The sequence below is a fragment of the Euprymna scolopes genome, chromosome 12, assembly GCF_053919585.1.
Source record: "Euprymna scolopes isolate OS-2025 chromosome 12, ASM5391958v1, whole genome shotgun sequence".
Lineage (NCBI taxonomy): Eukaryota > Metazoa > Mollusca > Cephalopoda > Sepiida > Sepiolidae > Euprymna > Euprymna scolopes.
The window spans coordinates 46331658-46357480 of NC_136493.1; the positions used below are offsets into that span (position 1 = coordinate 46331658).

Genomic DNA, 25823 nt, shown 5'->3' on the forward strand with positions numbered 1-25823 from the left:
TTTTTCGAGGAGTTATAAGCTTGCAAAGACAGGGGGTCGAATAATTCACGCCTCTCATTTTGAAATGTCTATTAAAAAGTAAATAATTAATTATGTCGGGGAGTTTTATATATCACAAATTGAAGAGAAAAGGTCAATAAATAATATATTCAAATTTAAAACAAAAAAAAAAAAATCGCTTTTTTAGAAATTTACCTGTAAAGTCCGAAGTTTAAAACCTTTTTTTTTTTAAAAAAACACATTGTTTTTTTTTTTTTTTTTTTTTTTTAATAAAACCTTGGTCCTTGCTCCTTTAATTGAAAAAAAAAATTAGGGCTTGAATTACATTTTTCGAGGAGTTATAAGCTTGGAAAGATGGGGTGGAATTATTCACTATTTTCACGAAATTTCTGACACTAGACGCGCACATTTTTTTTTTTTTTTTTTTTTTTTGATAAAGTCGAAAAGACAACACAAACGTAGATTTAAAATCAGACACTTTATTAATATAACGTGTTTCCTTTTCTTTCTTTCTTTTTTTTTTTTTTTTAGAGAATAACATTTTCAAATACTGAAAACATTATTTTGGAAGGGCCATTTAAAAACAAAAAAAGTTTTTCTTCATTTTTGTTTATCGCCATATTTCCAATCTGAATAAGCACCTCGGGGGAATTCTGAACTAGCACACGGAAAAAGGTAATAATTACTCTTCCTCCCTAAACTAAATTTTTTTTAGTTTTATACTTTTTTCCATAACAATCCTTTTTTTATAGAATACTTTTTACGAAAAAAAAATAGTTTAGACGAAAATGAATAACACTGAAAGTCGGAAACTCCCGAAAACCTCTCGGTCGTTTCCGGCGAAGAAAGCGGAAATGAGCATATTGTCGACTGCGCAGCCGTCTCTCACTACAACCCTTTCCGGTTTAATATCCCTACAGGATGAGGTAAGAAGTCATCTGCTCCTCTTCAAATCTCATTAATCTTGATTTTTATAATTAATTCTGTTTTTGTATTTATATATATTTAGGTACGCAAGTATCTACACAATTTTTTGTTGTTGATCTTTAGCTTTTAAAGTATCTTTTTTGCAATAAGATAGACATTTTTTATTTGCACATGCGGTAACGCCATCTTGGCTGAAAATGAATCGTTCATTTAAAACAATCCTCCCCGTGTAATACTTAAGAATTATTATGGTTATGTTTTTGTATTGTACCGTGTTCGTGTTAATCTTTAATTTTTTTTAAGCTGATCAAATCATCATATGATTACGTGTACTTCAAATCTTTGTCTCATATTATATGTCACGTGTCAATATACAGGTCAGTTTTTTTTTTCTTTTAGGAAAGCATAAAGATTTTTTTTTCTTAAATTCGATTGAAAATAATGTAATTATGGCGATCGTAAAATTCGCCTATCAAAAATCATATTTAAGAATTTAAACTATCAATCCGAACGTAATTTAGGATTGAAACTTCATAATGCCGAAATCAAGTTCACCGAAATGAAGAAAATATTTTTTTCTTCGTTTCGGCATTATGAATACTATTCCATGATTTATTACAAAAATGAAATCTGGGTGCTTATTTAGAATTAAACTCCCAACCATGGAGATGAAAGGTGTTTTTGTAATTATTCTGTACTTCCACCTAACAATTAAAAAATTATTAAAAATGTACAAATTGAATTCAACTTAAATACTACTTTAAAACTTTTTTGCAATAACATGGATGTACAAGTACCGAAAATCCTTATGGTAAATTTTTACATCAATAAAGTTGATCGCACGCGCATTAAAACATGGCCGCCAGAGAATTACAATGTATAATAAAGGTCTTAAATCTCGATAACTACTTGTCTTTGCAAAATCGGGTTTGTATTACTGTACACATAGATGCGAAAAAGTTGTCAAAAAACAAATATATAACAAATAAATATTATCAAAGGCAAGATAAGTTACTTTTCTACCTAACTGGATACATTTTTTGGGTTTTTTTTTATTCAATTTAACATGTTTATTCAGCCCGAAAAACATTCAGTGTTTACCGATGTATTGGAAAATTCAAAATGGCGCCCGACACTCTCTTTAACATGGTAAGTTTGGGAAAAGGTGTTATAAATAATAAACTAGACAAAATACTATTAAAAAAACACCGAATATATGTCAACTTATGTCACGGTAACATATAATGAGCGAATTTCTAACAGTATTTTGTATAGTTTATTATTTATAACATCTTTTCCTGAACTTACCGCGTTAAAGAGAGTGTCGGGCGCCATTTTGAATTTTCCAATACATCACATCGGTAAACACTATGCTTTTTGAGCTGAATAACCATGTTACATTGAATAAAAACACGAAAAATATATCCAGTTAGGTAGAAAAGTAACTTATCTTGCCTTTGATAACATTTATTTGTTATATATTTGTTTTTTTGACAACTTTTTCGAATCTATGTAATCTACAGTAATATATGATTTTCATATTTAGCATAGTCGGAAACCTTGTAAAGTCACAATTTTTAAGAAAATTGTGGAGGTGGACCTAATGTAAAAAAAAAAAAAAAAAAAAAGTGCCATCTTTATGTACTTGTCACGGAACGAAAATATATTCGAAAAATTATGTAATTGATCAAGTTTTTATTATTTCAACTAATAATAAAAATCAAATTTCATGGAGCTGAATTGGAGATCGGCCATGTTCAATTGATGGGAGGGGAAAAAACTAAAATCGAACTATCGATATCAAAAGCCGTTTTATAATGGATACATATTTAGTATTAAAATCGCTAATACTTTTACTTAAAAAAAAACCTACTTGATTTTAGAATTCTGTAAATTCTAAAATCGACACGTGTGTAACAAACATTTACTTAAAATGTTTGGTAAATGTTTATAGTATCCCTTTACCCCCCCCCCCCCCACATGAAAACACGTGAACATCCTGCAGTAAAATTAAAAAAAAAAAAAAAAAAAAATGACAATCTGACCTATTGGTCCCCAAGAAAGGCAAAAATAAATGTTTGACAAATTTGTAGTTTAGCGGCGTAAATGATTTGATATTGTGGAAACTTTCTCCACTGAAAGGTAGCGGTAACAAGGATCTTCGGGACAAGATCAAAGTGTAGTATCTGTTCTTAAGATGCTCCACTTCAATTTCTTGTTCTCTGTCAGTGGAGGAGAAATCCTTCACGACTGAGACAATTTTTATTTTTGTTCCTTTTCTCCACATTATAAAAAACGACCCTGGTGTCTAACTCTGTCCCGTGGGGAGGCATTGTAAATAGGAACAAGGATTTTGCAACAATCGTTTGTTGCGACCTGTGACTAGGTAAAAATTGTAGAACCTTTTCGGTCTTGAATAAGGGTAACGATTAAATTTCCTTCAACTCCAATCCCAAACTGAAATCACAACCAAAATTCAGTTCACTCCATCATTCTTATAATCCAGTTAGCCAATCAAATAAGTTAAAAACGTAACAAGAGTCATCACCCACACAAAAGATTTCTGCTGTCACTCTTCCTGAGAGTCGCAGGTTAGTGCTTCAAGTTGTCTTAATAATAGACAAACAGTTATAAAAACTAATTTACGCCACTAAAGTACACATTTGCCAAACGTTTCCTCTTCCCCTACTTCGAATACTTAGGTGTCAACTGGTAGCCATTTTTCTTGTTATTTTGGGAATTTTCTATCAGTATTGTTTTCATAATTTAAACGATTTCGAGAATTCCAGGCCTGATGTTCGCTATTATGGGCTAACTTACCAACTCAGCACTTCGAATTAAATAATCGCTTTAAAATACGTTAAAATACAACTTCGGTTTGTGTACACATAGATTCGAAAAAGTTGTCAAAAAAAACAAATATATAACAAATAAATGTTATCAAAGACAAGATAAGTTACTTTTCTACCTAACTGGATACTTTTTAGTCTTTTTATTCAATGTAACACGTTTATTCAGTTCGAAAAACAGTGTTTACCTATGTATTGGAAAAAATAGGTTATGGTTAACTTTCGTCACCCGTTGTTTACAAAGCCATTTGCCGGAAGTGACGTTTTATCTACGGATGATCAAAACCGTATAGAATAAACTTTTTTTTATATATGTTTTATTTAAACAGGCTTTATTTGAACTTAATGGACTTTTTTTGGTATTATTATACAAACACCGTGACAGCGTTACAAACACCGTGACAGCGAATTAACCCTAACGCTGTCACGGTGTTTGTATAATAATACCAAGATATTTCCCTTCCGTTATTATATCTTGGGACATATTAGGTACGTGTTTCTCATCTGCAGGAGCTGCCAGGCTGCCTCACCGTGCATTGCTAATGCTACGCCTTTGAGTCCACCCTTTGCTAGCAACAAACTGTTTTTTTTTTTTGTTTTTTTTTTTGTTTTTTTTTTTTTGTTTTTTTGTTGATTGGCTGGATGAGCCTGGTTGCAGATTGTTAGGGTCTTTCTCGTTTTTTTTTTTTTTTTTTTTTTTTTTTTTTTTACAGGAAAGTCACCACTTATAAAGGCCAGGAGGCCACTCAGGGATAAGTGTTATTGCGTGTACAGTAATCAATAGGACAATATCGTAGTAATCGCTAGTAATGGAGATAAAGAGTGTCTTACTCAAGGGGACGGTTCATCAAGAACTTGTTTATGTTGAACTTAAAGACATCCAAATTATAATCAGGTGGGAAACAGGCAAATGGAAGCGAGTTCCACAGGCGTGCACTTTTAAGAAAAGTTTTGTTTATGGAATCTACGTTCTGATATAGGCACAGATAAAGAGTGGGAAAAATTACTGGCAGTAGTTTCAGCTAGACTAGGGTTTTTCGTGAAAGATTGGCGAGGGGGGACCAGAGATTGGAGCTCAGACGAGCACTTCCCATGAAAATAACGATAAAATGACAGGCTCGCAACATCTCTTCTGTGGGAGAGAGGTTGCAGGAAAGAGAAAAGAGCATCCCCCACTAGGCTATGAAGTCTATTTTGTACTCTGTCAAGGCTGGGTAGGCTATTTTTTTAGCAGCTCCTGTCCAGATATGGCAGTAGTACACCATCCTTGGATGTACTTGGCTTTTATATAGATAGAGAATTGAATCAGCAGTGAGATATCTCCTGGAGTGGTAGAAGGATCCTACCATTTTTCCAGCGACCTTGGCCACAGATTTTATGTACATGTTCCATTTCAAATCAGGAGTAAAGGTCAATCTCAGAAGCTTGTTAAAACATGGAGCCTCCCCAAGATGAGAGCCATTCATTTCAATTGATGCCAGATGGGCATCAGAGCGTTGATGATGTAAAGATAGGAGTTTGGTTTTAGATGCATTAAAAGTAACAAGCCCCCCCCCCCCCCCCTGTACCACGCACTCAAGATCAGAATCAGAGAGAACTTTGTCATTTATGGCCTTTGATGTGTTGCCATAGATGGTCGTGTCATCAGCATAGATGTCAACGAATGATTTAAGTATGTGTTTTGGGAGATCATTGATGTAAATCAGGAAGAGAGTTGGGCTCAGGATGGACCTTTGGGGGACTCCAGCATTAATACTGTGGGCTTCTGATTTCTGCCCATCAACCACTACTCTTATGAGCCTATCAGAGAGAAATGATTTAATTGAGAAAACATTTCCAGTTATACCGTAGCTGGAAATCTTGTGAAGTAGGCCTTTATGCCATACCTTATGAAAGGCTTTTAATATGACGACTGCAATTGCCCTAGAAAGGAAGCCTTTGTTGAGAGATTCAATTATCCTGAGATATAACCGTTAGCACATCTGCTGTAGATCTAGCAGAACAGAAACCATATTGCATGTCACTAAGAAGGTTGTTTCTGTTGAGATGGTTGACTACTTCTTTATTGCAGCAAGTTACTCATGACACACAGGAGACTTATTGATTTGTACTGAGAGAGCTGCCAAGTTCTTTGCAAATAGTTTGGCTTTGTCTGATGCTGACGAGATGACCTCGTTTTCCATTTCTTCATCACCTTCTTGTGGTTCCTTTGCAGCATGCACTTCGTAAAGTTTCTGTGCCTTTATCTGGATCATGTTCGTATCCAACGGAATATTTTTCTTTTTACAGTCGCTTATCCATATCCATAATGCCGTTTCCGTCTTCACAATTGTCTTGTTCCTTGAGTTACAACTCTTTTGTATTTTATTGAAGGTTCTCCTAATCTTAACCTCCTTTTTGTAGATTCGTTCATCCCGAAATTCAGATCGACAGCTGCATGCATTCTTCTTTCCTTAAGCATATTGAGAAGTTTAATTTTCTCAGGGATAGACATCATCTTAGGTTGCTTTTTAGGCTTGCTGTCAGCCTTGGAGATAGCAGGACGTTTAGGAACCATTATGTTATGGGGTTAAATGGTAATAAACGAAAGGAACACAGGATTTTTAGGAAATAACCATGTATTCACATAAATTACAGGCAAAAGAGAGTCCCCCCCCAGCCTTTTGTTTGTAAAAGCTGTCAGTACCTCTTCCTTTTAGGGTTTACCATCAATGGCTCGATAACCTTTCTCTTACGGAATGACCGCCATAGTTCAGGTGTTGATTGCGGAAGTTCAAGATCAAAAGTTTTGAAGACAATGTCTCTCGGCTCCACTTCCAATGGTGCACTGCCGCTGGTTTCAATTGATCGACATCTTAGTTGGTTCTGGTGACGTTTGTGGGTATATTTTGGTCCTTGGATGGTATATACCATGTCACCGACTCTCTTAGTATGATGTGTTGTTTTTATAACTTTTGAAAAATATTTTTTCACCTGATATGAAACGTGTACTGGGTACATAAGTGGTCACTAGTGGTCTTGATGGTTTGGATAAAAGCTTGTTAAAAACGTATATCACTTTCTGCACAAACATCGTTTCTGCAGGTGAGACTGCTGTTGGTGTGGTCGGGTTGGGTGTAATTCTATACATGTGTAGAAATTGTTTAAGTGCTTCATCTGTTGGGGGTCCCTTGAGCCTTCTTCAGTGCTCTTTTAAGAGTGTCCACGAACCGTTCCAATTGCCCATTCGACCTAGGATGGTATTGGGGAGTGGTGATATTAATTTGGAACGTATCACAAAAACTTTTGAACTTAGCAGACGTAAACTGGGTTCCATTATCACTTACAATGCAATCAACTACACCGAAACGTGCGAATAGTTCATGTAAGAAATTTATAGTCGTTCTAGTTGTCTGTCTTCTACACCTCAATACATCAGGCCACTTGGTGAAACTATCGACTACGATTAAGTAATAATAGTCCGGGAGCGGACCCGCAAAATCGATGATCACCCTAGACCATGGCTGGTCAGTCTTTGGCTAAGGTTTAAACGTAATCGGTGGTGATTTGGCCGCAAAGGCACAGCTTGTGCACAAGTCTATCCTCTCATTGATGTCCTTGTCCATTTTAGGCCAGTAGACATAGCTCCTCATCAAAATCTTCATATGATTTTTCCCAGGCTGTCCTGTGTGAAAATCCCGTAGAATTCATTTTTAGGAACATTTGGGAATCACCACTCTTTCGCCATATAGTAAAACCTTATTGCAAAGCAAAAATACTTCTGGAACATCACCCTTTGTGGCGATCTTGTTTTTTATGTCACAGATGAAGTCATCCTTGTCTGCTTCCCTTTTAATCTCCGATAGAGACACTGGGAGTTCTGATTGTGTTGCCTATTATCGTTTTTATTTCTCTGTCCGTCCGTCCGAAGAGTAGCAATGATGGAATCTTCAATGGTATCAGCCTAGATGGGCTATCGCATGGCAAATTTGTTTTGAAGAAAAGTACTCCAGAGTGAAATCATAATTTAGTAATAATGTACCCCATCTCAACAGTCTATTAACCGTATAATCGTGAGTAACGGCTTATGATCCATCTGCAATGTAAATTTTCTGCCGGGTAAATACTTATGAAACTTTGTCACAGCGAATATAATACTCCAGGCATCTTTTTCAATTTACGAATACTGTCTTTCGGCCTTTAACAGCGTTCTAGATGCATGTGCGATCGGTTTCCTGGTACCATCAGGCATTATCTGAAGTACGCAAGCTCCCACACCAAATGAGCTTGCATCACACACTGCTATTATTCTTAGCCTTGGATCATAGTGTGTCAAAAAGAGATCTAAAGTTAACATCGTTTTGATCTTCTCAGGCTTTCTCTTTCTTCAGCAGTTTATTTAGTGGGGCGCACAAATCATGCATATTCTTGAAGACTTGCTAGAAATTAGCCAGGTCCAGAAAGCTTTGTAGTGCTTGCACATTATTGGGAGCCGACATTTTCATCAATAATGTGACCTAAGTAACGTATTTCCTTCATCCGGAAGTCACACTTTGCTTCTTTTAGTTTCAAACCGAAACTTTGAATTCTTTCAAAAACTTCATGTATGTGTTTTCGGTGCTCATCTGTGGATTTACTGGCTATGACAATATCCAAGTAGGTGCAAGCGAAATCGAGGCCACCCAGCATGGTGTCCATGACCTGCTGGAAAATCACAGGTGTGACCTTGACTCCGAAAGCTAACCTTTCAAACTTGTAGTCCCCTGTGTGTATTTATACAGCGGAGTTTTGAACATTCCGCCTAGACAAAGATCTGCAAATATGTGTCGCTCAAATCCACCTTAGAAAATCCTTTACCACAATTTAATTTGTTGAATATCTCCTCTGGTATTGGGAGTGGATAGTGATAATCTTTGAGGGCTGGGTTCAGATCCATGGAGAAATCTGCACATACACGAATCTGATTTGTTTTCTTGGTCACATATACGGTAGGAGCTGCTTACTTTCGGTAGTATTCCGGCCTCTTCTAGTCGATCCAATTCTTTGCCGATTTTCTCTGTTGCTGCAAATGGGACTTTTCGTTTCTTCTTGAAAATGGGCAGAGTGTTTTCTTTTGGTTTGAATCTTGCTATAGCCTTTGTACATTTTCTTAGTCCTGGTGAGAATACTTCTGGAAATTCCACTTTTAACTCGTCCTTCAGTTGTTGCGCTTCCGTAGATGAGTCTTCTACCCTATGACAGACTTTATTCATAGGTTGGTCTCACAATTCGAATCGCTCCATCCAATTAGTACCAAACAGGTTTTCGAGTGTCCTATGTACATACACTTCACTTTAGTAAGACCATTTAAGGTCACCGGGAGTGTGAGCTCTCCCTCAAATTCCACTATATCGCCTGTCACAGCTTGATCTGATTTATTCATCTTCTGCATGGTTGGTTTCCTTAGCCTTTTCCACGTTAATAATGGACAGGTCTGATCCGGAATTCAATTGTAGATGCACAGTTTTATTTACGATGTTAACTGAAACATGTTTGCGTCGGTTCTTATCCAAATCTCAGTCGAATCTAGTCTGTCGGACGCTGTTCTTGACCTTGTTCTTCCTAAACTGGGTTGCTTTGTAGCCCTTCCTGCCACATTCGTTGCAGTACATATCTTTGTAAAAACATTGACTCGACCAATGTTTCCCACCGCAATAAAAGCACGGGCTTGTAGGTGATCCGGGTCTTGTGACTGGATGGTACTTAGGTGTAGCCTGAGTTTTTTCTTCCAGCTTTGCTTTTTCAGGGTGAGTATTTTTCCGATCTGGAGGTCGTCCTTCTGACTGTTGCGCCTGACTCTTCAACGTGTCTCGAGTTGTTCCTTACGCAGACTACCTGTTGATAATCCTCGGCCAACTTCTGGAGGGTCATGCCCTGTTCACTCTCAAGTCTAGAGATAACACGTTATCTAATCTCGGTGTTTTGGATGAGACTAGACCCTGCACAAAAATTAAACATTTGAAGTCGTCATCTACCGATAAGTCTGTGTTTATTTACTATCGCCGCGAAGGTCAGGTAATCGCCGTTGTCGCATTTTTGCAGGTTCAAGCACTTAACAGTTCGGATAAATTTGACCACTTCAGAAAATTCCAATTCACCTGTCTTCCTGGGGAGAATATAATCCACAAACTTGCTATGTTCTGTGGTCCCTAATTTCCTCAAAAGTAAGCAAACTTTCTTAGCGTTTCTCCACTCCTGACAATCCACGGTGAATAGGTCCTCATATCTCCGATAGAAAGCGTCAAGTATCCCATCCAACTCCGGTTGGTAGTTGAATGTTTCTATAACGTTCCATATTGTACTTTGAGAAAAAGCAAAACTTGTCCCTGTGTTCCGTTCTATCGAATATTTTTAACAATAGTTCTTTTTGTCTCTGAAGTAGCATTCTCTCCTCCAATGGTTGTTTGCCTTTCTTGAAATTATAACTGGATCTGTATCACGTTCTTTTAAATTTTCCTCAGCCTTATGCTGCTGGTTCATCTGGGCCTTGATTAGCTGTATTAATACTGCTTTAACCTCCATCTTTTAATGGTTTTTCCAAATGCACGAAAAAAAATTTATTTCCATTTTTGACTGGAGAAGAGAGATAAAATAATAAAAAAAAAACAAGATGTCCTTTCTTTGAGTGTGCACAGGAGGAAGGAGCAATATATCCCTTCTTGGTAAAAACCTTAGAGATAACCCAATATGAGGGTGGACAGAAAAAAAATTTTACTTGCGAAACCAAAAAATTTTGTACTGTGATACAATATAGTTGCAAAAGAATAGAAATATCGTGGAATTGTCTGGAAGTTAACCAAAATGGCTTCTTTTTTATTTGTGTATGGGTGGAGGGGGTTCTCCCCATGCGGAAAACTTTTTTTTTTTTAACTTTAGAACCTACAGTTAAAAATAGAATATTTCAGAACATTCCACTCAATGAAAAAAGTATCTTTCTTTTAGTCCAAGTAAAGGGGGGGGGGAACCTTTCTCTCCTGTTAAAATATTGCATAAAGTTAGCAGCACAAAACAAAGGCAAAAAAACTTTTCACTTCGTTTGAAAAATGTTCAGATTTGCATACGAATAAACAGTTCACAGTTTACAATAAAATTGTTCTCCCCGGTGAAAATTGGGTCAACATTTTTCTCTTTTTTTTTTTTTTTTTTTTTTTTTTTCCTTCAGTAATCAACCCAACTACTTTTTACGGTCTTAACAAAATGCGTTTCGATTTAAATATAGAGACAAAAAGATTACTTACAATTGCGTCAATAACGTTGCCTTGTGTGTGTGTGTGTTTGTTTTTTTTTTTTAGAACATAAATTGCCAGCAGACTTAGCTTGTAAATCCGAAGTTCTTTTGGAGTCAAGTAGAATTTTTGTGAAGTTAACCTGTGTGAAAGTCGAATCCGTCATCACCAGTTGTTATGGGGTTAAATGGTAATAAACAAAACGAACATGTATTCACATATATATTACAGACAAAAGCGAGTTGAACAATACCATTCCTCAACGGTGGGGCGTGTGCGCCTGAACTGCTTGATTGCATGCCCATCTCGGACTGCTGGCACCGGTACTCGATACCGGAAGTGACGTCATGAGATAGTCCATTAATCCCATGGAGGGTCGTCTCCAACACATTACAAGGGATGTACACTTGAATAAAGTTCACAAAAATGCCGATGAAATCACACAGTACAGATAAAGTGAAACATGCGATGCTGAATTACCAAAGCAAAATGGAGGAAGTAAGGCTGGGAGGAATCTCTAGTGATCGCATCCACTCTCCCTGGAGCACCAATCACGTAACTATTTACAGATTGTGATTTTCTCATTGGCCATCTTGTTCTTGACAAATGAATCACAGATCTCCTTACAAGTGACATCAGTCTCTCTCGCATAGGTGCTACACTACACTTGATGCGGCTAGCAAACCGAGAAACCAAGCCTATGGCAACTATGTTCTAGTAATTTTTTTTTTTTTTTTTTTTTTTTTTTAAGTATGTTATACATAAATAATTTTTTTTTACTGTTTTATTCTTCCTATAATATAAATATTTACTAGTGAGACCTGTGGAAATTCCACAGGGGGTTCATTCATATGTAGTATTTTGATGGTCAACATAAATGGAGACGCTCTGATATTATTGCACCTATTTACAATGCCTCCTCACAGGACAGTTAGACACCAGGATCATTTTTTACCGTGGTGTGTTAAAACTGCAAAAGCTAAGCTAGCAGGGATGCCCAATGTAATTTGATCGTAAAGAACGTTTAAATATGATATTTTAATTCTTGCAGATTTTGTATATCAAGAGTTAATGCTCTATCATGTTTTTTATATTATAAAGTTGTGGTTTCAAAAATAAAAAAAATTTGTGCCAAAATTTACGAAGAATTTTTGATAAAATTATTTATAAAAAAAATCGATTATTGGAGTGCCGTCAGCTATAACTGAAACTAAAGTCCATAATTAAACAACAGTCACTCTAATGTAAGCGTGACACACAAAATATGTAACATGCTATCCTATTAATATATAGATAATACATAATTTTTGATATTTTAATTATATTTAATTTTTAAAATTCAATTATCACGGTTTTTATGGATTTATGGTAGAAATGCACAATATTAATATATTGGGAAACCCGTGAAGTAGTGATTCCTTGATAATGGAATCACAAAATAGTGAAGGGTTACTGTAATTTTGGTAACTAATGATTAATTTTGCATCCATGACACTTAGTTCACACATCTTATTACACAAAGGTCCATGTAAAATTTCAGCCAGATTGGTTGAGTAGTTTCTGAGAAAATATGAAAGAAACAGATAAGTAGAAATGTATATGTACATTCAAAATGAATGGCCAATCTACAAAATGTATGAACATTTTGGCTCCCCTTTCACTTAAAAATTCACCTATATTCAGAAAATCAACCAGTTTTAATTAAATTTTCAGTATTTAATTAACAATCACATAATATAATTCCCCCATATTTTTTTTATGTTAGTGAAAATTTTGTGTAAACAAAAAGTAATTTTGCTAAAGTTTTAAGAAGAAAAGACGCATGAATTTTTTATTTTTAAATGAAAGTAAAGCATTGTAGATGTTAAAAATAATTAAAAAAAATATTTGAGGAGCATTACAAAAAAGCCCTTCAAGTCTGTTAATGAAATAATCCTAACTATAATAAACATTGTGGGTATTTTTAGCAGAGAAGCCAACAGATAAAAACATGGAGGTAAAAGAAAATCAAATATACTATAAAAGTTACTTTTCTATTTACCGGGCTTTTTTTTTTTTTTTTTTTTTTTTTTTTTTTTTTTTTTTTTTTTGGTCACTATGAAACTTATTTAGGTGATTTCTATCATATTTTTATTTTTTGACTTTTGGAACATTGATTCTTTGAAGACAGCATGTTCAGTTAGGCCATTTTATCGAACCAACTGTACACTACTTTTTTTTTGGACTGAACACATTGTGCCCAGAGTGAGAATTTATTAATTTTGGAATGTTCAATAAAAAATTATTTTCTTACATTTTCCAAAACTACGTCTACGGAATACAATGCAAAAAACCAGAGGTTAAAATATTAAACGGTTGAAATTTGAGAGCAACTTAGTCTGTCTTTTTTTTTTTTTTTTTTGTAAACCTGTCGGTTTTTTCTGGTATTTAAGTGTAATTTTTTCTGGAAGTGGTTCATCATTTTAATCAGACACAAGATGGAAAAATTATTTCATTTATCTGAAAGTATTTTTAATCCTGTTTCTGAATATGTAGAAAGGAAAAGCATTTGATTGCATTCAATTTTGAAAAATTTTGATTGTTAGTCAGGAGATAGTCATTCAGAACATAATTCCCGTCAATTTTTCCTAAATTTATCCGAAAAATTATATTTTTTGGAAACGTTCTCATAATTGATTTTTATACACATCATTAAAAAGAGACGAATCAAAAGGTGTTAAGTATTTTCTTGAAAATTTTGTGTTTTTCAAGGAAACTGGAAATTTTCTAGTATCTAAGTAAAATTTTGCTGAAAATGTTCAATGAACGAACAAACAAATGAAGTTTCATAGTTGAAGCAGTCAACTTGGTATGTCTACTTGACCTTGCTGTGTGTCCAGTTTCACCAAATATTACAGTGAGGTTAGGGACGTCGTGAAGCGATTTCAGGGTGCAACATTATTACATTCATCAAAGTATATCCTGAATATTATCCTTGATGTTTGCCGAGATTGTGTAGATGGACCACTTTTGAAAGGACAAAGTGCTTGTTCCAAGATTCTACTGGACTCTCACTCCATTTTCCTATAGAGTAATTGTCATTCCACTTAAATATCTCGCAACTATGGGCACACATTTGATGATAGCTTGGGATTATCATAATCCATAGTTTACCATTCTCATCGACGAAGGCAGTTCTGAGATGAAGTGTTATCTCGATGACCAAGGTTTTTAATGTTTCCACCTGCACACATTTGTTTTGTGACAGGGTGACAGACTGGATGAAAATGGTTGGTTTCAAAATTTTTAACATGAAAGCGATTTTGAGAACTAAAAAAAATCTTGTTTCAAAACGAACCATTGTTTGTTTTTCCTCCACTTACACATGATGAATCCATTAACATAATGGTGCTTTTTTTTTTTTTTTTTTTTTTTTATTGCATCGATGCATTCTTTTTCCTATTGTTGAGGATCCGCATAATAAAGTTATTCCATCCTCCCTCCAGTTCTTCTGTCTACAGAACAACCGATATCTGAGCAAAGTCCAATGAACGTGATTTAAAGTGAAGAACAGAAACAATGCAAGTCTGCTTTCACCATGTTGTCATGACACTACCCTTGTCTTTCCTTACTGGTGTAGACTATCTCATTCGTTATGAGTCAATGCTTTCTGGGTAGAAGCATAGTCTTTTGAAATCTCAAAGCCATTCTCAATTGCAGCAAGGTCATTGGCAGATTGACATAGGTGACAAAAAGCTTCACTATCTCATTGAGAAGTGAGACCGTTTTACCAACCACCATCAAACATTCTGTTTTGTTGACAATGTCCACTGGTTTGTTGTCAACACAGTTACCTCATAGTTGTTTCGGATAATAGCTTCGAATGTTGGTTCTAGGTCGACCACAAGAATCTTGCATTCTTCAGCAGTTTTGGTTAGCAGGTATTAGGTACTGGATTAGTCCATAGTACAGCATTGTTATGATGCAACTCAAGTGGTACGTAAGATGGCAACAAAAGGTTGTGGCATTTCTCAGGATCAAGATTACGAGTTTCACTTTTCTGCTAACTCCATGTCAGTTAGTTGTTGCCAAATTTTATGCAACCTAGACCCACCAACACCAAATTTCCCAACCAAATGGTAGGATTCATTCATGTCACCATCGCTGCTGTTCAGTTTCACCAGAAGTGTTTGATTGAGTAGAGAAGTGATGTTGACAGATGATTTGAGGAGCTGGATAAAACAACACCTTGCACTTGTCAATGCTGTAGGATTGTCCGGAGTATGCCAAGTACAATGACACTCATTCAGTCATTGCTCTTTTCTGGGGAAAACCTATTCATTGCTTCAATCACTCACCCTCCTCCCCAGCAGAAATCATTCGTTCTTCTTGCATAATTGGTCGCTAAAATTAACACTGGGTCTTCCCCTCTTTGGTTTTTCGTTATGAGCTCGTGTGGGTAATGATGATGGTGCAGTGAAGTAAGATGATTCCCGTTCAGTTGTTTTATTTTCAGGTTTGTCTTCAATTGACCTGAAAAAATTGTGCTGGATTGCTCTTCGATTGATTACCACAAGGAAAGCAGTCTTCAATCAACTTTAGAACAGCAACATCAGCTTTTTCCATTTTCGCAGTTGTTGCTGGCAATAGAGCTGAAGTGCATCTTGCTTAGTTCCATTTTCCTATAATTGATAAAAGGATGATGTCAGGACTTGCATTACTTCAACAAAACAGTTTGTCATTTCAACAAAATAATGAAACCATTCTTATTATGCAATACTTATAGTATAGGTAATTTGGGCCCCACAAAAATTAAATAAAAGATTTTGAATTTTTATTTTTCTATCACCAAGAAAATTCCATTCTGCTTCTAACAAGCTCTCAACCACTGTCAAACGATCAATTTCAGTCAAGATATTAAATTTATTACCATATTTGGAATTCTGGGTACAATGTGCTGAATAAAGCTTTGCGTTAAAATATGTTAAAAAGCACAACTTTTCCAAGTAGGTAGAAGAGTAATTTATCTTGCTTTTGGTAACAGTTGTTATATTTTAATTTTTTGGGGGGGGAGGGCTCTCTGCTTAATACTCCAAAATATTTATGATGGACCTCTTTAGAAACTAGCTTTCTTCAGCCCATTTTACCCATACCTAGAAATACAATGTAAAAAATTTGGGTTTGAGGTATGAAAAAAGTGAACAAACAAATCTATAAATGTTGTTATCAAAGACAAGATCAATTACTCTTTTTCCTACGTGGATAAGTTTTGTGTGTTTTAAGTGTGAAACACAAGGTGTGCTAAGCGCTTAAGTTAAAATGAAAACAAACATGACGCTATGGTGCTCTTTGCCTTTGGATCTCCAAGAATCTATCAGATACTCAAGATAAAAAACCAATTACTGACAAAATCCACCAAATGTCAATGATATTTATTTGGATTTCTCGCAGTATCATGTTTTGAGTGATTCTCAGAGCTCCAAAGGTGTCAACTTTATGCAACCATCTTTATATTTTACTAACAGTTCAGCCCGGCTTTGCTCAGGCCCTATGTATTGTTCATAACTTGCTCTATGTAAGATTTCAAAGGTTTAGACTAAAAATTGTCTGAGTAATTTGGTAAAGACCACAAAGATAATTTTTTTTTTAACTTTGACCCCTTAACATTTATTGTTTTGGGCTCAAATCAAATTAAAAAGATTGATCCATGTCCAAGTAACCTACATCTAAAATTTCAAGTTTTTAGACCAGAGTTTGGTAGATTTTCAAAGGTTTAATCGTTGAACTTTGACCCCTTGACAGCCAAATTTCTGGCTGAAAATCGATTAAAAGATTTTTTCCAAATCTCAACTACTCTTAGGTCAAATCTTGAGTCTGTAGACTGAAAATTGACAGCAAACCGACAATTTCACTTTTCTACATACACATTTTTTTTAAACAATCAGCACTACTTTCATTTCGAACTTCATAAAACATTTTAAAATAAATTAAAAGACCAATAACTTATCCCCTTAACTTGCCTTTAGTAACATTTAGTTTTTTATGTTTTTGTTTTTTGACCACTTTGTTCTGTTTAAGTGTTAAACATACCCTAAAATTGTAATATGGATTTACTAAAATTTATTTTGTTTGCGGTCACATTTACTTAACAAAGCCAGCACACTCTTCAAGGAGTCTTTTTTTTTAAGGCAGGGTCATGTTGATGAATTTTCAGTTTATAAAAGTCTGAGGGTTGTCCCGGCAAGGTCATCATACATCTCAAAAAACATGTTGGGTTGGCTAAGTGACTCTAACAAATGCATGTATAATATAGATGAGTAGAAAAGTTATTGGTACTTTTAAGGAATTAGTGTCCAGGAACTGTCAGTACTTGCATTATCCATTCCGATTTTCACTGAAGTATAACAACTAACACTTTATGGTCACCACCAATCAAAGATTTTCACTGAAGTATAACAACTAACACTTTATGGTCACCACCAATCAAAGATTTTCACTGAAGTATAACAACTAACACTTTATGGTCACCACCAATCAAAGATTTTCACTGAAGTATAAACAACTAACACTTTATGGTCACCACCAATCAAAGATTTTCACTGAAGTATAACAACTAACACTTTATGGTCACCACCAATCAAAGATTTTCACTGAAGTATAACAACTAACACTTTATGGTCACCACCAATCAAAGATTTTCACTGAAGTATAACAACTAACACTTTATGGTCACCACCAATCAAAGATTTTCACTGAAGTATAACAACTAACACTTTATGGTCACCACCAATCAAAGATTTTCACTGAAGTATAACAACTAACACTTTATGGTCACCACCAATCAAAGATTTTCACTGAAGTATAACAACTAACACTTTATGGTCACCACCAATCAAAGATTTTCACTGAAGTATAACAACTAACACTTTATGGTCACCACCAATCAAAGATTTTCACTGAAGTATAACAACTAACACTTTATGGTCACCACCAATCAAAGATTTTCACTGAAGTATAACAACTAACACTTTATGGTCACCACCAATCAAAGATTTTCACTGAAGTATAACAACTAACACTTTATGGTCACCACCAATCAAAGATTTTCACTGAAGTATAACAACTAACACTTTATGGTCACCACCAATCAAAGATTTTCACTGAAGTATAACAACTAACACTTTATGGTCACCACCAATCAAAGATTTTCACTGAAGTATAACAACTAACACTTTATGGTCACCACCAATCAAAGATTTTCACTGAAGTATAACAACTAACACTTTATGGTCACCACCAATCAAAGATTTTCACTGAAGTATAACAACTAACACTTTATGGTCACCACCAATCAAAGATTTTCACTGAAGTATAACAACTAACACTTTATGGTCACCACCAATCAAAGATTTTCACTGAAGTATAACAACTAACACTTTATGGTCACCACCAATCAAAGATTTTCACTGAAGTATAACAACTAACACTTTATGGTCACCACCAATCAAAGATTTTCACTGAAGTATAACAACTAACACTTTATGGTCACCACCAATCAAAGATTTTCACTGAAGTATAACAACTAACACTTTATGGTCACCACCAATCAAAGATTTTCACTGAAGTATAAACAACTAACACTTTATGGTCACCACCAATCAAAGATTTCTCACATGACTAATGAATTTAAAATTTTAGAAAAATCGTCTGTTTTGAATACTGTGATTAGTTTTACGTTTAAATATTTACTGATTTTACAATATTATTTTACTTTCGAAAATAGAATTAATGTTAGTGTGCATTGCTTTGTCAGTCTTTCCTGTCTGGTCAATGACTGAGGCAATATTTATTTTTGTCCTAAAGCAGAAACTTGTGTTTAACTCGACAATTGTTAATTCTATTTTGAAAAGTAAAAAAAAAAAAAAATTAAAAAAATATGCGAGCAGTTAGACACATTTTTTAATGTGTGTGGGAGAAAAATCATATTGTCTCTGAAAAAGAATATAAGATTAAAAATTAATTATTTTGTTACTTTGTCTGATCAGATGGGAGATGTAACTGATTTTGTTGTGTAACTTTGATAGATTGCCACCTGGACTTGGGGTTAGGGGGAATTTTTATTACTAACTTTTCAACATGAAATAATTTTCCAACTTTGAATGTACTATTTTCTAGGTTCATTTTTATGGGGTTTCTCATCATTAAGTGCATGTGGAATTATATTTATTTTAGATTTTATGAAATTCTTTCCACTTTGTAAACCTTATATTGATATATTTATATATATATATTAATTTTGGACATTTTATTTTTTGCAGTAAAATCACCAAAGACACCCTTCAGGAAGCCATTGCTGCCATTCTTTCTTCTTCCCGAAAGAAGAAAAGGAGATTTGTTGAATCTGTGGAACTTCAGATTGCTTTGAAGAATTATGATCCCCAAAAGGACAAGAGGTTTTCTGGCACAGTCAAGTACGGACATCCATTTCTTTTCTCTTTTTTACCTGTGGCAGACAGGTCGGCAGGAGGGCCGCCCATAATGACAGCTATATCATATAATAAAACTTGTATATGATTATTTCTGTAGATAAATCACTGTTGGATTACAGTTTGCCATAATGTCTTTATTGTCTTAGGAGCTCTTCCTGCTGCCCTACTGTTATTAGGTAGTCAGGTGAAATGACTTTCTTTTATCTGACGGACCTTCACCCAGGGTCTTAAATTAATTGGGGAGGTCCCATTAGCTTTTCTTTAATGGCGCCGTGTCAGAACCTCAGCCAACAGTTTTGGTAAGTAGAGTGCTCTTTTAAAATCTCCCTGGAAACAGGATATTTGTGTTGCTGCCTTTGAATATGTTTTCTTTTAAATTTTTTACAGGGTAAGGCAGGGTTGTAGTGCCTACCCAATTGTTACAATTTCGATAGTGTATCATAATTACCTTATTTTAATGTCGGTAGATGTCACAGGTATTAATGCTAATGCCCTTTTTAACGATTAAATTTTAGTATTTATGAAATGATTGGAAAATAAACCCCCAAGTTATTATGGTTTATAATTTATTACTGAAAAGTTATTTTATACGTGTGTGGCATAGGAATTATTTAATATTCAATATAGAGCATCTGCTTCTTCGGTGGAGGTGGGGTGGGGGAGCACAAAGAATTAATCAGCTTCATCCCGACCATCCACCATTTTGTTCTTTAGTCTTACATTAGTGATCTTTCTTAGGAGGAAAAATGTGACATTGTTTTCAATCCTTATTCAACTGTCAATTTATTAGTCTTCATTCTCAAGTGGTTTCTCTATTTTATATACTTTTTAGTTTTGACAAGTGGATTTTGGCAAAAGGTTTGCAATGCAGTCAGTTACTGTTGAATTCTAAATAAACAAAAAAACTTTGATTTGTAAGAATTGTTTATTCATACCTTGCAAATATCATGAGACTCCAAGTAATTTGATTGTGTTTGTTAACAAAAGCGTATGAATGTTGCAACTTATGCTTTCCATGAATACCATGACAATCGGCACAAATCTGTTATATAAAGGGCAGTTGTGTGTATGTGTGTTCAGCTAAATGTCGAAAACTACAAAACAAACACTCACAAAGTTGGTATTATGTGGATTTGTTTTGCTCTAGATAATGTTTAACATTTAAAACAAACAAAACAAAAAAAAAAAAAGAAGGTTTTACGGTTCTACTCCGCCATGTTTCAGGGCAGTCATTTTCTCATTGTAATCAATTTTGTACAAAGGATTGATGACTTAGCCAATTTCTCTCTATTGAAAATAATCTAAGCAGATGGGAAAGAAATGTGGGGAAATGAGATAAGAGCTTTGATATAAAGATGCGACATACATTTTTAATCTTCTGTTTTGTTTTTATAGCCCCAGGCAATTAAAAACTTATCTAACATTTATCTAAGACCTTTTTGTTACGTGGGGAAAATTATTAACCAGTTTGATAACATAACTAAATGACTTATTTTTACTCAGTTAATTTTTAAAAAATTATATATATATATATATATATATACCGAATCCTCTCTCAAGCAAAATTTTACAGCCACTTGAGGATAAATGAGATTCTCAGTTGGATGATGAACAATATTATGAAAGGATTCAAAAGAATGAATGCAATTGACAAACTTTGAGTATGTTAAAATTCTACTTTTTAAAGACTACATTGTAACTGATAAATTGACTTCATCAGGTTTGATTAGAAAAGTTTAAACTATTTTATCTTTTGTTAAATTTAGTCTTTTCAACAACTTTGGATTTTTTCTTTTTCATTTCCAACTAGAAAAATGGGACTTGTTAATCACACGTTACCCGTCATGTTCATGGCAGCCTGAGCACTTGAAATGAGGCGTGAAATTTATGTTGCGATTATTTATATCCTTTCTCTTTGCTAAGTATCTGTTTCTCTTTCCTTGTAGGCTGAAGTACATCCCTCGGCCCAAATTAAGGGTTTGTATCTTAGGTGACCAACAGCACATGGATGAAGCCAAACTGAACCAGGTCCCGTGTATGGATGCTGATGCTCTGAAGAAGTTGAACAAAAACAAGAAATTGGTCAAGAAACTTGCCAAGAAATATGATGCTTTCCTTGCATCTGATTCTCTCATTAAACAGATTCCCAGAATTCTTGGTCCAGGTCTAAATAAGGCCGGCAAGTTTCCTACGCCCATCTCCCATGCGGAGTCTATGACGGGCAAAGTGGAGGAAACCAAAGCCACCATCAAATTCCAAATGAAAAAGGTGAGAATTGTTAGAACTTGTAATTTTGCTGCTTGAACCCATCAAGAAAAATGTTAGGTTAAATTTGTAATGGCTTTTTATTTGATGCACTGCTGTGATAGCAGTATCAGAATTTCTGTAGGAATTTTTGACACCCCTAACACGAAACTGCGAATACAATATAAAAATCTCGTAATTTCTCTGTTAAAAGTGGGTTATTTATTTTCTTTATGGATTATACTTCCAAAATAAACTATTACAGTTGTTTTAAAAGTAATAGAAATATTTTTTTTTTTTTTTTTTTAAAACAGTAATGAATTTTCCGAACTCAATATTTTTCAATTTTTAAACTTTAAAAATCTATCAAAATTTTTCTATTGATTCTATTTTTACGATATTTTCAGGGTCAATGTGAAATTTTATGTTCTTTCCAATAAACCGAATATAATATTTTAGACAAACGTTTTTTTTTTTAAATTCACCCCCCCCCCAAGTGTCACCCATTTTCAACTTTCTCTTAAAAAGTAAATAATTAATTTATGTCAGAGAATTTTATATATCACAAATTGAAGAGAAAAGGTCAATAAATAATATATTCAAATTTAAAACAAAAAAAAAAAAATCCCTTTTTTAGAAATTTACCTGTAAAGTCCGAAGTTTAAAACCTTATTTTATAAGAACACATTGTTTTTTTTTTTTGTCTTTTTTTTTTTTTAATGAAACCTTGGTCCTTGCTCCTTTAATTGAAAAAAAAATTAGGGCTTGAATTACATTTTTCGAGGAGTTATAAGCTTGGAAAGACAGGGGGTCGAATAATTCACGCCTCTCATTTTGAAATGTCTATTAAAAAGTAAATAATTAATTTATGTCGGGGAGTTTTATATATCACAAATTGAAGAGAAAAGGTCAATAAATAATATATTCAAATTTAAAACAAAAAAAAAAAAATCCCTTTTTTAGAAATTTACCTGTAAAGTCCGAAGTTTAAAACCTTTTTTTTTTTAAAAAAAAAACGTTTTTTTTTTTTTTTTTTTTTTTTTTTTTTTTTAAATAAAACCTTGGTCCTTGCTCCTTTAATTGAAAAAAAAAATTAGGGCTTGAATTACATTTTTCGAGGAGTTATAAGCTTGGAAAGATGGGGTGGAATTATTCACTATTTTCACGAAATTTCTGACACTGCTACTGCTGTGAATGCACTAGAGATAAGATCCCCCGGATCTTTTTTTTTTAAATAAGAGAAATCACTAGTCTTGCCTCATTTTTATGCCTGCCACCATTTGTCTAGATTTTCTTTCTTCCCTTGTTTTATTATTTTCCTTTTCTCCTGTTTTCTTGTCTTCCTTTTCCCTCTTATGTCAATTTTTTTCTGAAAATTTTAATTTTTCCATGAAGAAATCAAATAGTTCGTCATGAGTAAGATAGAATTCCATTTTTTTAATCAAAGAATTACTTCCTGTTTCCTTCCTTTTAAATTTTTACTTATGAAGATTGATATTTCACTAATTTTTTTTAAATACTAGTTTACAACAACAAAAAATTAGCAATGTGCCCATGTAATTCCTAACTTGATTCGAAACCTAATAGATGATGCCCCTTTCTCTTCCCTGCAATCTCTCTCCCGCAGAAAAGACGTTCAAACCTGTCTCTGTTCTATCGTTATTTTCCTGTCAAGATTTTCTTCCCTCTTGCTTTATCTTTATTTCCTTTTGCTACTTGTTTTCCTTTCTATGTTCTCGCTTGCTTTCCTTTTCCGTTTTATATCAATTTTCTCTGAAAATGTTAATTTTGCCATGAAGGCTTTAAATGGTTCATGATAGAATTTCATTTTTTTTTTTTTTTTTTTTTTTTTTTTAATCAAAGAATGACTTCCTGTCTCCTTCCTTTTAATTTTGACTTAAAAAGATTGATATTTCACTTATCAAACATTTTTCAAATCGTTTAAGGTCTGTACTACTTATAGAACTTTCATTAAATCATAAACTCTGCCAAAAAATATGCCTGCATTACTTAATTCCCATAATTCATTAGTTTAGGAGTTAATATTGAACATAAAGATTTTTGACATATGCACGGGTAGAGGTAAAATTATTTTACATAACTCTAAATTTGGTCTAAAGTAATTTTCTCTATTCCACACGTTGAATCAAACGCAGGGAACCTAAAATTGGTTGCCTATGTTGGACTGTTTATGTTGTATGAAACTGATGTTACAGCCCCCAATCTTGTTTTTATTTTTATATTGGGCTTTATCTGAGAATTTTGCCAATATTGGTGGTTCAGTGAGATAAATCTTTATTTCTTTAATTAGTAAATTTAAGTAACTTACCCTCAACACTCTAAAAAATAAAAGTAAAAAAAATTCTTTCTTCCAGTTTAAAACAGATATAAATAATGAAAAATAAACTTAAAAATGTAAATATTTGCATGTCTTGCTTATTTTAAGGAAGAAGAGGGAAAAATTTACAAAAAAAGTGTGCTTACATTTGCTGTTGCCTAGAATTTATAGTTCATTAGTTTAGGGATGAATCTATACATAGAAACATACCACACACGCATACCTAACTAGAGATAATATAAGCAACTCAAAGTAATTTAAATACCCGTAATTTATCGAATTAAATACAGATAATCAACATGGTTGATATGATGTAAAGCAAAAGTTTCAGTTATTGCAACTATTTTTTTATATGATTTTTAGCTTATAAGATATTGTTTCTGAATAAATTTTAATCAATTAAAAATTTATTAGAGGAAAAACTATTTTATTAATTAGTTGTAAAAGCATAATAAATGTAAAGATTATTAATGAGTATGAAAATATTTTAAGCAAATATTTTTTTGCTAGTAATTCCCTTGTATGTAGTTGTCCATAATTTCTCGTTGTAATCAAGTTGCATGAATGTCAATCGCAATGTCATTTTGAAATGCACATCCCAAAATAGTATTTCCTCCTGTAAGACTAGCATGAATGTTAAATGTAGGGAAATCTTAAAAGCCTATCAGTTTTTATGTACATTATTTGGAAAATGCTGAAGAAACTTTTCTTTATATATGAAAAAAGATCTGATGAGTACTTTTTTTTTTTTTTTATAGGTTTTGTGTTTGGCTGTTTGTGTTGGTCATGTAAAAATGTCACCTGATAACCTCTACTCAAACATCAGTCTTGCCATCAATTTCTTGGTATCACTTCTAAAGAAAAATTGGCAGAATGTCCGAGCACTGTACATCAAGTCAACTATGGGTCCATCCCAGCGAATCTATTAAAACGTCTGTGCTGTGGAATAATAAAATACTATTGGTTCTTTCAATTGTTTTCTTTTTTTTTTTTTTTTCCTCCTATTATTGATCCATACTAATCATCTTTTCATTACACACTTGAATCTTAATTTAGTGTACTTGCAAGTAACTACTGTTCCTATTGACAGCTTACAACGCCCCACGACAGCAGAGTTAAACACCAAGGTCGTTTTTTGATGTGGATAAAAGGGAAAAAAAATTTTTTAAATTGTCTTAGTCGTGGAGGATTTCTTCTCCACTGACAGAACAAGAAATGGAAGTGTAACATCTGAAGAACAGATACTACACTTCGATCTTGGTTCAAACTGTTAATCGTCTTAAAAAAACATTTTTTTTTTTTTTTTTTTTCCTTAAAATGGATTGGCCATTACAACTGCCGAGGAAAATGGTTAAAACTATTCATAACGCAGCTACATTCATTTTACTTTTTACTTATCAAACAAGTCTATTCAGCAATAGTCTTAAATCAGTAGATTTCTTTTGCGAACGTTACTAATTAAATCTACATTTCTTGCATGTGATTTTGATTGCAAGGAAATGCTTTGGCTTGATACTTATTGCAAATTCTGCCCTAACATCAGGTCTTAGAACTGTGAGATGAATTGTTGGGTTAAATTCAAGAATGCTTTCATCAAATATCCAAGGAATTACCTACCTACAAATGTAGATCAATACTATTAACAACGTAAATCTTTTAAGTGTTGCATTATATATATATATATATATATATATATAGTGTGGAACACTGAAGTAAATGTTAATATAATGGAAGAAAGGCAGTAAAAAGAATT

General features: G+C 33.8%; 1 protein-coding gene across 2 annotated transcripts; it reads left to right on the top strand.

The window, feature by feature from the left end:
* The first annotated feature begins 787 nt into the window (after window positions 1-787).
* Window positions 788-25043, top strand: LOC145291264 (large ribosomal subunit protein uL1-like). 2 transcript variants are annotated; one of them, XM_080136874.1, is made up of 4 exons: window positions 788-926; window positions 19318-19470; window positions 21435-21756; window positions 24829-25043. In XM_080136874.1, exons 1-4 carry the CDS (start codon window positions 922-924, stop codon window positions 24997-24999), a joined length of 651 nt encoding a protein of 216 aa, XP_079993000.1. In that variant the 5' UTR covers window positions 788-921; the 3' UTR covers window positions 25000-25043. The 2 variants fall into 2 exon arrangements, with proteins under 2 accessions (XP_079993000.1, XP_079993001.1); XM_080136875.1 differs by having other exon boundaries at window positions 875-926; window positions 19318-19787.
* The last annotated feature ends 780 nt before the right edge of the window (window positions 25044-25823 follow it).